The sequence below is a fragment of the Montipora capricornis genome, chromosome 8 (assembly GCF_036669925.1).
Source record: "Montipora capricornis isolate CH-2021 chromosome 8, ASM3666992v2, whole genome shotgun sequence".
In the NCBI taxonomy this organism is placed as follows: domain Eukaryota; kingdom Metazoa; phylum Cnidaria; class Anthozoa; order Scleractinia; family Acroporidae; genus Montipora; species Montipora capricornis.
Genome location: NC_090890.1, coordinates 48320703 through 48338202, shown reverse-complemented (window position 1 = coordinate 48338202; position 17500 = coordinate 48320703). Strand labels below are relative to the sequence as shown.

The following is a 17500-nucleotide window of genomic DNA, read 5'->3' as shown; positions in this document are numbered from 1 at the left end:
GATGATTACCAATTCGCACTTGTGGGAAAATCGACCACCCAAGCTTTTGTCTACTCCCTTTGTCCTTTTGTCCTTTGCCTAGTCTCTTCTAGTTCTTTTACAGGCTTTCGACCAAGGCGATGTTTATGTTTCAATAATTTTTTTTTAATTCCAGCAAAGGAATGGATTTAGTGTATCATGTATCATATGATCGTGGTGCACGTGAAGCTACCATCGGTTTTATCAGCACTTTTTTGTCAGGTCGAGCACATCGAGTTCTTGATCTGGCTCAATCACCACTATGGTCGGGGGCCGGGTGGAAGCGGAATAAGGAATGATGAATAATCGGTCTTAAAAAAGAAAATGAATAAGGTCAAGAAGTATGATTATTTTATGACTAGCTCCGTGGCGGGCACATCTGAACCAAAACCCGCGCTGTGATTGGCTACCCGAGCTGGCAAGATGGAGCTCAGGATTTCTCGCTTGGTCCCGCAAGATCAAAGATCATTTTTTGGTGTTTTATCCCATATAATAAATCCTTTATTGACCAACCTTGTTTGGTCAAGATGGCTGGATATTAACCAAGTGTTTGTGGACCTCAACGATGTTGCTACTGTGGGTACTGTTCACATGTCCATATAGTAGGAACAATGGTCAGCGGTCAGCTTGCAACGTACCTAAATGATTCGTAAAGTATTTACCACAATATGGCGGCCGTAAGTTCTCCAAGATTGGCAAATCTGTGGACAAATCACGTACAGTGTTTTCATCTTTCCACTTTTCTTTCCCACATAAGAATTTTGAAGCGCCCTCTCTGCACTGCCACTGATTTTAATCCTATTTTAAGTCAAGAATCCTTACCAGGCTTCAACGAAATTCGACCAACTCACGTTGTTCCAGCCATAGAAAAACTGTATAATCAGTTTGAAAATGATTTTGGGCAGTTTGTGAGAAAGTTGAAAGGTAATTGGTAGTTTAAGAAATTCAAAGTCTTTATTTCTTTTCTTGTATTCTTTGAGTTTTTATACAAGAGACGCATTTATCCGTCTGGACGAACTTGGGTATTGAGCCGAAAATTTATGACAGGAGACATTTGACAATTGGCTAATTTTTAATTTTGTCTAATTAAAACCCATAATTTGGTAGCTCTTATGGGTGAATGAAAATTCATGCCATGTCCAGAAGACAGCATCTTGGTACCTCTTAAGGGTGACCCGAAAACACTGACCCCCCGGTCCATGGAGCCCCCCCACGGACCAGGTCCATGGACTGCCTTACGGACCGGTCCACGGACTGTCTCTATCTACGGACTGTCTCTACGGACCACCCCAAAAAACACAGAATTAAAAATAAATAACAACTGAAATTTGTTTATACTGGTTGTATGGATAGACCACTCTTGCGAATAATTGAAAATGATTGACTCATTGTCCAAGTTTGAGAGCTGTGGTATTCCTTTCTTCCGTTTTAGAGCATTGAACTTTTTGTCCAATCTTAGACAGGCGCTCTTTCAATTTTGACGATTTTACCTCAATGGTAGAGCAAGTGTGATTCAGGTCGAGAGGTGACAAGGTTTCCTGAAGTCGACCGCCTGTCTGAGAAATTGGACAAAAAGTTCAACGCTCTAAAACGGAAGAAAGGAATACCACAGCTCTCAAACTTAGACCACTCTTGCCGGTGAAACCTCAGCCGTTATGCTCCGCAAATCGGATTAAGGCTCAGGTGTTGCCTTTTCCTTCGCTGTTGACCGGAGTGCTTCGAAACTAAGTTCTTCCGCCATTTGTTTGTTTTGTGTGTGAGTGTGTGTGTGTGTGTATGTGTGTGTGTGGAATAAAAATACATTTAAAAAAAAAATAAATAAAAAAAAGTTCCTCTGCCATTTTGTTCAGGACAGAGAGATCGTGAAGCCTGGGCAAGTTCACAAACCCCCGCAAAGGATTCCTGTCCACAGCGAAGGAAGGGGCAATATGTGATTAATAGACTTTGTGCCTGAGCCTTAGTCTGTTGAATTTGCGGAGCGTTACGGCTGAGATTTCGTCGACACAAGTGACACAAGTGGTCTATCCAGACAACTGGTAAGTTTTAGTTATTTTCATTTCTATGTTGTTTTAGGGTGGTCCGTATAGGGGGTTTCCGTAAGGGTAGTCTGTAGACCGGGCAGTGAGGCAGTCCGTGGACCCAGTCCGTAGAGGGTTCCATGGACCGGGGGTCAGTGTTTTCGGGTCACCCAACCGCATCTGCTTAAGAGAGGTAACCGTTAATAGAGATCAAAGTACAGTTAACAAATCGAAAGTGGTTCGGCGTTGTCTGTACTCTTATCAACAACGATATTCGTCATCACAGTGATCAAGAACATTTTGACCACTGTGATGACGAATATCATTGTCGATAAGAGTACAGCCAATGCTGAACCACTCTCGATTTGTTTTTTACCACAATATTCAACGCCAAAGAAAGTTTTTATTTCAGAGCGTGACCAAAATCAAAACACGAAGAAAGAGCAAGAGTTGTCTATAACTTTCTCGCAATATGATTGGTTTATTTCCCAAAATGGGTGTTCGTGATTGGCTATTACATTGCGTGACAAATTAACGCAAGCATGAAGCATACAGCGTTGTCTAGACTCTTATCGACAAAGGAAAATTAGCCAATCAGATTGCAAGATTACAAGCAATTGGGGTAAAATAAATAATTATTGGAAGCAAATTGATAAGTGACTGCTTAATAGAGGGCCGCTTAATTAGTAGAGGTTTGACTGTAGTCTGAGCAAGTCTGAGCATCATGGTAAAGCAGGGAACTAAAAACAGGATAGTCAGGATGGCTCAACCTCGTTCCCAGGGTTCTCTACCCTGGGATTGAGGTTGTGGACGACTCAGTGATCATCAACCATACCTTCCTACCTCTGCGACTGAGGTTCAACTCTCGGGCCCGAGGCCGCATGTGGGCTGAGTTTCAGTTGCTCTCAATCTGACTCTGAGGATTTTTCTCCAGGTTTTCCTCCCTCATCAAAATCGACTCTCAGTCAATTACATCCAGCAGTGAGTGGATGGGATAATTAACCTCTGGTATCCTTCTGTTTCATTTAACTGAATAAATAAAGTTGCTATTATTATTATTGTAATTATTGTTATCATCATCATCATCATCATCATCATCATCATCATCATCATCATTATTATTATTATTAATTGTTATTACTACCTCGTGGTTTTCATAGTGGTGTAGTAAAGTTAAGGAAAGCGTCACGTGCAGTACACTCAAATGGTTCACTGCTGCTTAGAAAAAGTAATATCTGAAAAGAGTATCCCAAAAAAAACAAATATTAACTCTTAATATATGAGAGCTTGCCAGACCTTTGGAGACAGGTATAATGTTACCCAACATGACCAGTTGAACTACATGTATAAGTTGATAAATACATACATACATACTTAATTGACCGCTCCCCATAATAGGGGCTTTTCAGGGCCAATGAAACACAACGAAACGACGGAACAGAATAACAACAATAATTGGTAAGAATCCCAACTGGCCGGAGGCAAACCAGTTGGCTATTTACAAGTGCAGCTGAGAAGTGGAACCAGGGACTACCAGGATCAAATTCAACGAGTGATCAGAGCAGGTCTTGAACCCGGGATCTCTGGATCTCAGGGCAAGCACCCTAACCACTGGGCCACACTGCCTCCTAAATAGATAAATTACTCACCTGGAAGTATTGTTGCTTAACATTGGTTTTGTTAATTGAAACTCACTCAAATATGGCATGTTTTCAGACATTGATAACAAGGAAACATATGATAAACCTTGGACAACAATTATTGAACCACTGGAAAAGATAGGAAGTCGGTTAAGTTATGCTTGGCAAGTGACATCACATTTAAATGGAGTTCGCAACAGCCCAGAATTGAGGATTGCCTTTGAAAAGGTAGGGAGTTAACAATGGAAACAGGTTGCAAACATTGAAGTACACATTTGCTGTAGCTCCAGAAATAAATTATTGAAAAAAGGGTTCACAAGTTCTTCAACAATGAGTTTAACATTTGGAATACTGAAAACACATGGAACTCCCCGCTACTCAAACAGAACGCCCAACAACCAAAGCTTCAAGCAATTGTCTCGCACACAACTTAGGCGCATGTAACAGCAAATGCTTGCACAAAGGACTGATACTTTCCCCCACGCTCAAGAACAACGCTTCAATGCTGCAATGCTAAGTGGCCACACTACAACGTTGCACAACAGATAACATGTCCCCAAAGAACACTAAAATGCTAGAGACTATTGCTCCTTGTTGTAAACTATGTTAAATAAGATTTAACTGTATTTAGTACAGCTAACTAATAAGTAATTGATTACTACATGCCCATGCAACTAATTAATAGTTTTATACAGTCATGTAGCTTCTGATCAGTATTAATTTTAAAAACAGATACTTGGGTTAAATTAGATTAGTTATGCTTATAAGGTCAATTTGAAAGATTGATGACCTTGGTGCTGCCTTTAGTCTCTGGAAAGGAAAATACTGCTATACATCTTATTTATTCACATCACTACTGATATATGTGCTTCCCATTTTCTTCTATGTGCATTGTTTCTGATCAAAAGTTATGTTGACATCTGGTAATAAAAACTGGCCTTACTTCAGACACTCCTGGATATCTCCTCACTCCTTTAGTTTGTTGAGAAAAGGTAAGGGCAATTGAAAGCAGTCGGGCAAAAAAGACAAATTCATTTAATACACATGTAGTTAATATCTTTGAAGGTCGTACACACTCACATGTACCAAAAAACTGTAACTTGAGATCTTAAACTTAATTTTCTGTGTGTTAAGAAAACAAGAAACATGTTGTTAATTGGCCACTGCAATGTTATAGTCCTGTGCTCTTTACATGCTTTTGCTGGACTAAAATTAATACTGTGCTAACTTGTTATAATTAATATTAAACTTTCTTTAATAGGTTCAACCACTAGTTGTCAAAGCCTCCATGAAAACAAAGCAAAGTGCTCCTTTGTATGATGCACTCATGGTAAGGCTATAGAATGTGTTGGATAAAATATCAATATATCTGTCATAGACATTTAGGACCGACTCACAAACATTCTTATTCAACTGACCCTTGCAAAACAAATCTGGAATATTCTGGTTATTTCCAGAATTTTTCTTAGAATATGAAAGAAAATATTTCTAGAAATTCCTAGAATTTACCAGTTTCCTTTTCTGGAAAATTCTAGAAAATTCTAGAATGTTAAATGAAACATGCTAATGAGTTAATGAGGAAAGAAATTGCCAGCTTTATTCCAGAAATCATAATCTGGGATCAAATCAGGTTTTTTCCAGCTTTTTCCAGTTTGTTACAAATTCTGCTTTCTGGATTTTTCTAGAAAATTCCTGCAAGCTATTAAATGAAAGCATGTGAAGATTATGTATTAATTTCCAGCTTTTTTCAAGGATATTCCAGTTTTTCATGATTTTCCTCTGCCTTTTCCAACCACTTAATTTTATTCCTTGAAGGCAATTCAACCATTCGTAACTTTTTAAATTTATCACAAGTAACTTTACTAAGCTTCTTATTCTAAGCAGTCAATTATGCACAACAAAAACAGGCATCATGTTTTAGCTAGTCAAATGGAACCTTTACATAGCATACATGTATGTAAAAGCTATGTTATGGGGTTTTTGGGTCTCTCACGTGTTATCCAAGATGGCGGAAGATGACAAGAAGCAAGATTTGAAAGATACTGGAGTTCAGTGAACGGATTAAGTGCTGACTTGTAGTGTGTAATTTTCGAGAGTAATACATCATGTTCCTTTTGGAATAAGGCCGATTATGAGACTCAGAGAGCATCAAACAAGGTAATCCTTTCATTGGTTTTTCTCACAATCTATACTTGTATTGAATACATCGGAATAAAAGCTTTCTTTTTCATTTCTCCGTGTACAGAGTGCTTTTATTTTCAAAGTTTGGAGCCTTTAAAGGACATTGCGTAAGCTAAGTAAAGTATTAACTCGAAAGATATCACATTCACATTCATAAGCTATATTTCAGAGAGCTATGTGACCTTTAAATAGTATTGCAATATTAATGGCATTTGCTTTACACAGACTGAACTATGTAATGTAGCAAGTTATATAGTTAGTGTATTACATAGCACGTAAGGAGCAGTAAATAGCCTTTATATAGCTCAACATAGTTATATGATAAACTTTACATAGCCTTCACATATGTCTGGTTCTACAAGGGAATTTTCTTCTTAAATTTTATACATAATAAGAAACTGCATGCTAAAGATTTCTTTAACTTTTTATCTGAAAAGAGTTAAATTTATAGAATAAACTAAAAATTTGTTTCATTTGAGAAATGTTAAAATTGTTAACAAGCTGTAGACAATCGTTTAGTTCCAGTTTCCTGCAAGAAATGAAGACTGAAAAAAACTGTCATTTTCTGGCAGCACCTAATAGATGTATCAAATTCAAGCTATTTCCAGCTTTTGAAAGAACCCAAACCTTGCAAAAACTGGAAAACAATTTCTGGAATAAAAGCTGGAATTTGATTCTGGAATAAAGCTGTCACATTCTAGAAATTTCCAGAAATTTCCAGAACTTAACAGAAAGCTTGAAATTCATTTTGCAAGGGGATACATGTACCTGAGTTCTCCATTCATATACAATGCAAATTTTATGAATTTCTTAAAGACAGTAAGATTAACAATTAATAAAGTAACATCATGATGACATTTCCATGACTTCTTTTCACCATTGTCCAAAATCAGAAACCCATAAGGGTTGAAACGTGTAACGCGCGTTCACAGCTTCCGAATATTCAGTGCGAACTGATTGGTTGAATGTTTCAGTGCTAAGTACCATATTTGGAAACCCCTCGTTTCTGTTGTTCCAAATATGGTAGTTAGCAAATTGAACATTCAGAAGCTTGTTTCCCAGCACACAAGGGGCCGTTACACGTTTCAACCCTTATGGGTTTCTGCCAAAATTTAATGAACAAAATTAATGCTAGTACTATGTGTCAAATATACTTTATACTGAAAAATGGGGATTAATGTATGCATGAAAAATAATGAAAGTGAAAAAAGTAAACAAGAACTATCAGACAAAATAATGTAGTTAGCCTGTCAGTGTTAAGTTCTGGGCTTTTCTTTTGGATTAGAGAAAATTAGATACTAACCTAAAGCAAATTAAGAATGTCAACTGGTTATTAAGGGCTACAAACAGATAATTCAATCTTCACATTTGTAAAATTAATCATTGATATTTTTTGATTATCTGTAACAGCTCAGTGCATGTAAAAAATTAATTGTAACTGAAGGGGGTCATTCTTTTCAAGTACGTACACATGCAGCAGCAAGCTTTGGAATAGCCTTCCTTTGAATGTGTGAAAAAGGACACTATTGGCACCTTTAACCCTTTCACTCCTGTAAGTGCCACACGGACTTATAGATTTTACTCTGTCTAACACCAGATGATTTTACTCGTCATTGGTGAACCCCTCAGGAGTGAAATGGTTAAGGCTGGTCTAAAAAAAAAAAAATTTAACTTGGTATTTTAATTAAACTTGTAAGATTGTATCAATAAAAAACAATTAGTTTTTAACTTTGAATTTTTTTCTCTCTTTATTTGTGTCTTCCCTACATGGTCTTAAATTTTAACTTTGACTACTTACTTACCAGTACTTACTCAGTTTAAGGGCCTTAATTTACTTAATCAGTATGTGATTAATAATTGGTCACTTGCATACTTATCATTTCATTTTAATGAGTTTCTTTTTACACATTCCATTTTAATTTTAGCCAGTGTTTTCCTTCCTTGTTCCCTTCCTTCCTCCCTCTCTCCATCCCTCCCTCCCGCTTTCCCTCCCTCCCTTCATCCCTCCCTCCCTTCATCTCTCCCTCCCTTTTTCCCTCCATCCCTCCCTCCCTCCCTTTTTCCCTCCATCCCTCCCTCCATCTCTCCCTCCCTCCACCCTCCCTCCACCCTCCCTCCCTCCCTCCCTTCCTTCTTTCCTTATTTACTTTGAACGAAAATGTTGTCTTCTAATGGACAGCTTTTCTCAGAGTTTTCCTTCCTCCCTCCCTCCCTCCCTCCCTCCCTTCCTTCTTTGCTTATTTACTTTGAATGAAAATGTTGTCTTCTAATGGAGAGCTTTTTACTGCTGGAATCAGTGAATAATGTACAGTAGAACCGACTGTGGGCCGTCTGATGGCCGACAGTCGGCTAACAGTCGGCCGACAGACAGTCAACTGTTGGCCAACAGTCGGCCGACGGACGGCCGACAGTCGACCGACAGTTGGCCGACAGGTTTTTTGGGGAGCTCTTCTTCACAATTACCGAAAAATCAAATACATGAAAATAGAATTGGTGCATCTTACAAACTTTGAATGAAAATCTTTTCTTTTTAAGTTAATGGAGAGCATTTTACTTTTTGAATCAGTGAATTATGCACAGTAGAACCAAAGATATGGCCTTTTTCAGTGTTTGCCGTGACGCCACACTGAATCTGTAAAGCAAACGAGGTTCGAGTGTCATTGAAGTGTGTCATTGGTGAAGAAGCGATCGATTCAGAGTTCGCCCGCTGTTTCAACCTGTTGGTTGTGTATCTTAGTAATTTGTGTGCTATGTGAAGGTTTCATTTTGTGGTATGCTGTAACATTTGCATTTATTATGAATTTGGGGATTTCAGTTTAAAGTGTCCCCAATTAGACTAGACACTTAAATAATTTAAAAGTTACTTAAAGTTTCCTTTTTGTACCCAATGCCACAATTAAGTGAAAGTATGGCAATGAATAATAACAAAGGCATATACAGCTGTATATGCGTACGCATATATACTCGTGTATGGTACATACATGGTATGCGTATGTAAAGTTTGTCTTTGAGCTGCACTGTAGTACTGTAATACTTACTGACACACTTACGCACCAAGTAGTTACACACTTAATACCTACGCACTTACTTATACTTCCGCATTTTCTTTAATACTTGTGCAATTAATTACTTACTTACACTCTGTCTTACTTGTACTTTCTTACTTGTAATTACTTGTAATTGTATTTGTACTTTCTTGTACTTACTTGAACTTGTACTTTATTTACTTAATTGCTTTATACTTGTATTTACTTACAGTACAGCCCAAAAATAATACATGTGCAAGAAGTGGTGCAAGAACATGCAAGGTGGCGCAAGAAGTGAAAATACCATGTTTTTGCGGTTGACCTGCAAGAACATTCAAAGTGCAGGAAGTTGGAAAGCTTGCTGCAAGAAGCTGCAAGAAGTTTCGAACCTAACCGCAAGACGGAAAAAGTGCATGAAATTTAATAGCGAGTTCCACTGTAATAATTTTCAGCTCGCACCCACGTTGTTTGTTCAAAGAGCTGATCACAAATTATTGTTTTCCAAAACATAAATTGCTTCCAAAAGCAAGGGATATAATAATCAGTGCTTTCTTTTTGGGAAACATTAATTTTGATGGCCGTGGAATCAGACCTCGATGTTTGTTCATACCCAGTTTGTTGCATGCCGTATTTCACACACTTTCTTAACGAAAGGCAAGAGAGCATGAATGTTTCGAAGCACTACTTTCAGGAAAAGAATTCCTTCAATCTCACTATTAATTACCAACAAGTAGGCCCACAAGCATACACTGTACTAGTAACAAAACACTTCTAAATAATGAACGTTTGAATCTGTTGTAGATTGAACGTGTAACAATTTGCATATGATGTGTCACAAGGAGCCGCTAGAAGCCGCAAGAAGGTGCTAGCTTGCAGAAGCAAAAATAAGTTCTTGTGCGAGCATGATTTTTGGGCTGTACTGTACTTACTTATACTTACTTGCGTACTTGTACTTGCCTGTACTTACTTAACATTTGTCTTTTTTGTGGAAAGAAGGTTGAAAAAAACCATTATGGCCTTGATGAAGGACAGGAACGGGTGGTAACTACTTTACTAAGATCAGCCCGGCATGGAGGAGTGGGATTGAAAGGAGAGCTGAGTGAACGATTCAGTGCTGTGCAATTGAAGCTTGCAGAGCTATCAAACAAATTCAGGTGATCATTGCATATTAAAATTGAATGACTTCTCAGGGTTGAATCTAGAACATTCAGGAAGAAGATGGGCTGAAAGAAGAGTGGCAAGCTTAAGATTTTAATCTGCTAAAACAGGGGTCTCATTAGAAACTGTTAACTGGCGGTATATACTGCCGTCTATGTGGTGAGAAGTTTTCTTCTCACCCCTGGCTACTCTTGCTTAAATTTTCTCTCAAATGCTTGTAAAAGACAAGATTGCCCACCACTTAATTGATTAGCCCAGGCACCTACTTCAAATTAAAGTTGTTGAAATCCCTGCTAAAACCCTTCCATTTTAAGATATCAACATCTTTGGAAGTTGATAAAGAAGGGTGTAGCCCACCTATCCTGTCAAACTCCACCCATGCTCCTGACAGAGTGCTCTCTGGTGGTTAAATTCATGCGCTACTTGAACTATTATGCATGTGGCCACAGTTGTTCAAATGATGGATACCTGGTCCAGTATCTGCCATGTAAATCACTATCCAGTGGATAAGCCATAGCAAAACCATATTGGGCTATCCAATCATGGATAGTGATTTATAAGCAGTGGTGGATAGCATTATCCACCTTTTGAACAACTGGGGCCTGATGACAATGATATAAAGTACAGTATAATCATTGGCTGGAGAAATTAAAGCTCTATCAATTTTCTCTGCTCAGGAAAATAATTAGCATTGTCCCTCCCTGGTCCGAGTTGTCCAAATGATGGATAAGCACTATCTGCCGGATAAATAAATGACTATCCAATGGTTAGGTCATAGGTTTTAAAATTGCGCTATCCACTATATAAATAGTGATTTATCCGGTGGATAGCGTTATCCACCTTTTGAACAACCACTGGGCTGGTTGGTAATTACAACAAAACTTGGGGTGGCTTTGTTCATTGTACATACATGTACATGGTTGCCAAGCCCAAACATGGCTGCTTCACCAAAATGAAGATATAATGGTGGTTTAACTTGAATGCATGCAAGTCATGTCTCCTTGGTTCAACGTTTTTTTAAACTGCTTCAATTTCATTTTCTTTTGTTCCACACCTCAGTGAAATGACATAATATTGTAATAATATTTGGCATCAGAAAATAGAAAAGGTTTAATGTGATCCAGGAGAACTTCCAAGCACAGCACTTAATTAGCCATGTTCTTAGTCATGTTTGGTATGGTATGCTCAAAGATAATTATGCAATCAGATGGTAGACTGGGTTTGGAATATTCAGCTTTTAAGGTAACACTGTTATACATTTTTTTTGCAGATTTTAAATTGTTCAAATAACTTTAGAATTTCTTTAGGGAATCTGTTTTGTGATTCTTTTTGTCACTATAATTTCTGATCTTTTAGTAACAATGTGTTGGATGCTACAAAGGCCTTTTCAATTGTGTTGACTGATCCACAGGATGTTGTGGGGCTGCCTGAGTCACTTTTAAAGTTAACAGCTGAAGCAGCTGCTACTGATGATGCTTCAAATCTTGAAGGTTCCAGGTATTTTTTTCACACCTGTCTAAATAGTACTTCTGTCATCAATTTCAGAGGTCACCAAAAGTATACATCAGAGGCTTAGAAGTATTGTTTATACCTTGTCATAGAAGTAAACCACGTCGTATTCGTATGATTCAACTTGATTTATTTATTAATTGCACATAGCATATTTGACCCGACTCGAGAATAATACTACAACTATCTTCTCCTATTACATATAATCATGTGCTTATAGTGTCAATCAAAGGTAATCAAATGTCAAATTGAATGTACTGTTCAGTTGTACGTATCCAACAAAAGGAATAATGTAAAGCAAACCGTAAAGTTACGCGACATACCTTCTTCACTGTTGCATGTAGGTAACTGCTTCAGGGTGCAAAGAAAGTCAGCTTTAAAGCTTCCCTTTCGGCAAGCCTGTGGCTAGCATCTTCTATCCTGAGAGTCATTTTGATTAGTCCCAAAAAAGTTTCACAAGCAGTATTTATTTATTTATATACACATTTTAATGAAATAATTGTTAAAGATTAAACCAATAGTTAATTAATTAGCTGCCTTTAATATTTTTACTTGATAATCATATTTAGTATATACTAAAACAGTGGATAGCATTGAACACGCACGCTGATTGGCTACTCAAACTCCGTATATCCTTTGCTATTCACCTCCGAGCAATTCATGTTGAATTTGCATGCAAAAATGTTGTAATCTTTGCAGATTGAAATAAATGAGTTAAAATCATCTTTTTTTAGTATAAATTATACTAAAACAACTATTCACCTCAGTGTTCAATTGGCTAGTGGTGAATATTTACCTCACCACTTCGCTCCTCTGTAAATATCCACCACTAGCCACCTCCACTTCGGTGAATAGTTGTCAAATATAAGCCAGCTCATCGAGCCACCCTGCACTAAATTAAGGTGGCTCAGATGGTTGAGCACTGGGCTGCCATGCGGGTGGTTGTGAGCTCGACTCCAGCCGGACCACCAATCAGGGTTTTAGAATAACTGAGGAGAAAGTGCTGGCTTTAAACTTATTTTGCAATTATACATCTGCAAAAGGTTAGACTTCAAAGTGTTCTTTGATAAGGACTTTCAACCATAGGCCCTGCCTCTCAACCTTTACTATTAATCAACACTTTGGGATCACAGTGAAAGAACCCACACACTGTTTATGAAGTGTAGTGGGGGTGCCAGTCAGTCTGTGGTTTTTTAGTGCGATTTGAACAGCAAGTCAGTAATTTCTGTGATATTACAAAGCTAAGAGCTGCTAAACTTTGCTGTTTCTCTTAAAATGTCATGATACTAAAATTATGCAAGCAAGTTTGCAGACAATCTGTTTTCCTGCAAGTGATGGTCATACACTGTATTTTGTGTTCTTTTCTAGTGAACCAATCGACACTTCTTCCGGACCTTGGAAATTAACTTTAGATTTGCCTTGTTTTGAACCTTTCATGAAATACAGGTGAGTTTGAAATTAATTTGATCATTTTAGACCTTTTATGAAATACAGGTGAGTTGTTTAGGGCCACCTGTTGACTGAAACCAAGTCGTGTAGCACAGAAACCTCTGCCGTGCCATACAACAGTAGCATGGCTTCAAACATGGTTTCAAACATGGTGCTATTGCCAAGTTAAAGTCAAATTTGATTTGGTCAGTTGATTTCGACGTGGCAGTAGCACAACGTTTGAGATGGGCCTTTATATAATAGATGCTCCTGAGTCAGCACAGTTGTAACACCCTTATGTGTAGGCCGAGAGTGTCAGAGCTTACATATCGAGTTTATGTGCAAAACAACTTACCGTACAATCACCCTTTTATTCTCTTTCATTGAACAGTAACTGTCAAGTGCATGACCACATACAAATGAACTGGTTATTTTATTTTATTCAATAGGTTTCTGTAGCGATAAATTTGATTAATTTGTAATTTCCGTTTTTTGTTGAGGCAGTGCTCATTGTTTCTTTTGTGATATAAGAAATTGATAATGTTTAGCCTTTTAGTTTGGAGCACGTTTTTCTCGGAGTTATGCGCCGATCAAATCGAAACTTCAACATCCCCCCCCCCCCCCCCCTCCTCCCCGGGCAAAGCCCGGGCATTTGACTATCTTATGTGCTCGGAGAGTGGGGAATTTGGAAAATTGAACCGGAAGTTTCAGGATTTTTTTTCGGGCGCCGAAGTCGCTAACAGCTATAAAACACGTGTTTGGATGAGATGGAAGAGTTTACAGGAAGAGATATAGCATTTGTGAGCGATTGGCTTAAAAAAGATCTTCAAAAGTTGTCTTCAAAGGAATTTTGGCTGGCTGTACGTAACTCGTCTTTGTCATACTATAGAGTGAATACAATATCGTACGTTTTCACACCCTCCATTTCATTGTTAAAGCTCTGAAAGCTGTACGGTTCTGTTAGAGGTAATCAACAGACACTGAACAATTTAAAATACATGCAGTCGTAAACGCCCTAGGATCTGTTGTTAATAAGTATACAGTTCCCTCTTCAAACAACCTTTGCCGTGTTTCGGAGTTATACTTGCTTATACTTGCTTATTGACATTGTGCGACTTAATTCAATTTTCAAGTCACTTTTCATAGTTTCAATAATAATATTGTGTTTTTGTAGTAGCTCAAGTCTGGTAAAAACAGCATCATCATATGAAGGGTAACGAAATATGTGTCAGCATGTTTGTACACAAGCTTTATTAAGACGACAGGAGCCGATGACGATTGTTCTTTAGTAGGGTATGAGAGACAAATCCAACGATAGGGTAGGGCATTTGAACACCGTTTTGGTCCGTGGGGGCAGGAATTTGAACGATCCAGTCTTCAAAAGTTCAAATGCCAGGGCTTTGCCCGGGGTTTGAAGGGGGTGGGGAATGTTGAAGTACGCGTATTTTGGAGCAGGACTTTTTATCTATTAATTTTTGGAGTTTCAACGCTTACATTAGATGTACGTGCCCATATGCATTTTCTTATTTCTCTTTAGTTTTTGATTTTTAGATTTTCTCATTCCTTGGTAGCTTATTTCTAATTTAGACTAACCATTTTTCTTCCTTAAGTTTTTACCGAATTGGATTAGAGAGGGGCTCTACACCTAGGTTTTAGAAATTGAATAAATCTGTAATCGAGTACGAGTTTGGTTGAACTAGCGAATTAAATTGCATGTCAATGGGCTTGTTTCAAGAAGAAAACTGTAGTTATAGTGGGAGATTTAAATCTAGGCAGACTACGTCCAGGATCTAAAGGACCTAGAAGAAATCAATGACTTACACTACCTTATATAAACGGGGGCACCCAACGATAATCTTCGGTGAAATATGTGTTCGGGAGAGTCAAACTGTTCTAATAATTTCAGTTCTACGTTGCCAAACAGCTACAGATTTCTTTACTAACACATCAACGAAAAGATTCGCAACCCGGGGAAAGTAGTCCCTTACGTTTTCGGAAGGGATATTTTTGCAACTTTTTGGAACTTAAAAAAGTCACCAGTTTTGGATGAGCAAATGGTTCGGTTGGAAGTTCTTAGAAGGTAACGTTCAGCTGGCAATTTCTGAAATGAAGAAATCATTCTCTAAAATGGCGAAATCACAGGAAAAGTTAATAAGCATACACGGAAGACCTTAGTTTACTGGAAAACGAAAACTAACGACTTTGAAAAAGTCAACAAAGACCTACTTGAGCCGCCTTGCATTTTGGCAAGTTGGAGAAATTTTCGACGACTTAGATGATGCCTATGACTTCTGGAGAGGTCTTTTTGATAGCATTGCAAATAAACATGCTCCTATGAAAAAGAAGCGAGTTCGTGAAAAGATGTTATGCTTTATGACTATTAAATGAATGGAAAGCGCCTGTAAGAAACAAGAGAAAGTATGCCATCCAATTTGCAAAAGACCGCACGCCAGAAAACTTTGAACTAAAATAGAAATATCGAAATAATGCTACTCGTGAACGAAGGAAAGCTCTTACTGCTTATTGGACGGTGTAAAAAGTCTGAAGAAATGAAGTGCAAACCATGCGCGTTCCTCGATACATTCCGACCCTTTGTAAATAACAAACCTTAATTTAAAGATGCTCATTCGATATTCCTTACACTCATCAGTGGGGTGTGGTTCAGAAGTCAATGGATTAGCAGTCTCCACACATCCACTTAAAAACTATGTCCCCTTTTACCCATTGTGAGTGAGACTTAATAGATTTTACGCTGTCTAGTGCCAGATGATTTTATTCATGAGTCATCAATGGGGGTCTCTTTGTAATGGAGACCCTGGGAACGAGGTTGGATCGGTGACAACAATTGAAAGTTAGAGCGGTTTTCAATTAGTTGTCGAAAGTAATTAGATAATTACTTTGGTTTATGATTACTTCACTCAGTGATTGGTTCGAAGTTCTCGCGCCATTTTTTCAACCAATCAGAAGTGAAACCAAAACCAATCGTGGCTCACGCGTGCACATTTTCCCGCGATTTGTGTCGGCTACGTGTAATTACTTCGAGTTTTGATTGGTTTGCCGGATTTTCTCAGTCCTTTTTGATTGGCCAAAGTAATTACTTTGGTTTTGGTTTTACGACACTCAATTGAACCTCGCTCTAACAGAAACATAATAGGACATTTGCATGATGACGCCATTTGACTACAAGTACCAGAATCCTTCAGGTTTTGCTTGTCTCATGCTAGATTAGAGCTATTGCTATTTTTACCCGACTGGGAATCCAAAATTTAAATAACAAAAGAAAAACAAACTGAATTCTGGTAGTTGTAGTCAAATGACGGCATCGTGAGAGTTGTCTATTAAGAACGCCAACTCAGTCTCAGAACTGGCAGGAGGCAAGCAGCTGGCTGTTTACGAAGCATGGTAGAGTTGAATCCGGGACAATCGGAAGCAAATACAAATCGGAAGTTAAAACGGGATTTGAACCCGGGGCAACCGCATGCAAACTCAATACCCCAACCACTGAACCACGCCATCTCAAACTTGAATCTGTCTTAATTTCAAACAGTGAAAACAGAGTTCTGCGGGAAAAAATGTACTTGGCTTATGTTACGAGAGCGTCAAATGGTGACATTAACAACTCTGATATCATTGAGGAAATTCGTCAGTTAAGGTACTTGTTAGATGTATTTACTGATTGAAAAAAAGTGCGTGGAAACTGATGGCCATTATAAGTTTTCTATAAGCTCCAGGAAGTTGCATAAGAACTTTGTCCTGTCACGATAAAATCAGTATAAACCTCGAAGTAGCGCTTGTATAATATTTTTAATGCAGACTTTTGTTAGTAATTATGCCTTTCTAAGGCAATACAGTAACACTTACTATGCTTTTCTTATCACAGACAAGAAAAAGCCAGCCTTCTAGGGTTCAAGAACTATGCTTTTTTGTCCCTTGAATCAAAAATGGCTGGAAGCCCCACAGAAGTTTGGAAAATGATCGCTGACTTGCATAGCAAAATTAAACCAGCAGCTGAATCAGAATTACAAGCTCTTCAGGTTAGTCAAGGCAAGGATTTCAACTTGTGATTCAATTGACTGGAGTAGAGTCTCTTTTAGGACTGGCACTGTCTAGGATACAATCTTTCCTCTCTGTTCAATCCTCTGTCAATTTATGGCCACTCTTGAGCAGCAAGCGGTGGCAACTTTTGCAGAAAAGTGTTAGAAATAATACTCAAAAATGAACACAATGGGATGAAAAGTAGTTTGCAGTGCAGAAGTATTTTTGGCCGCCATCTTGAATTTGTGAAGCAGAGGAAGTTTGGTGAGAGGGGTAGGTCAAAAGCGGGAGAGGTGACATCCATCCAACAGGGCGACTCGATAGGGACAAGACGCCTGCAGGCTGCAGGCTAGATGAAAAGTGTCCAGGGCAAAAAAGTCCTTTTTTTTTTTTTTGCAGTTTAACCATTTTCCTCTGACAATGAAACTTCATATGCAATGTAGATTTTACTCTCTCTCTAATGCAAGACGATTTTGCTCGCCAATCG

The 17500-nt window shown here is 38.3% G+C and overlaps 1 protein-coding gene across 1 annotated transcript in view; it reads left to right on the top strand.

Annotated features, from left to right (window-relative positions):
• The first annotated feature begins 664 nt into the window (after positions 1-664).
• Positions 665-17500, top strand: part of LOC138060406 (uncharacterized) — a 28477-nt gene continuing 11641 nt past the window's right edge. The window contains 8 exon segments of the mRNA XM_068906171.1: positions 665-942; positions 3753-3904; positions 4938-5006; positions 9877-10037; positions 11398-11538; positions 12919-12996; positions 16526-16630; positions 16859-17012. Of these exon segments, the coding sequence (XP_068762272.1) occupies positions 687-942; positions 3753-3904; positions 4938-5006; positions 9877-10037; positions 11398-11538; positions 12919-12996; positions 16526-16630; positions 16859-17012 (1116 nt within the window). The 5' untranslated portion in view covers positions 665-686.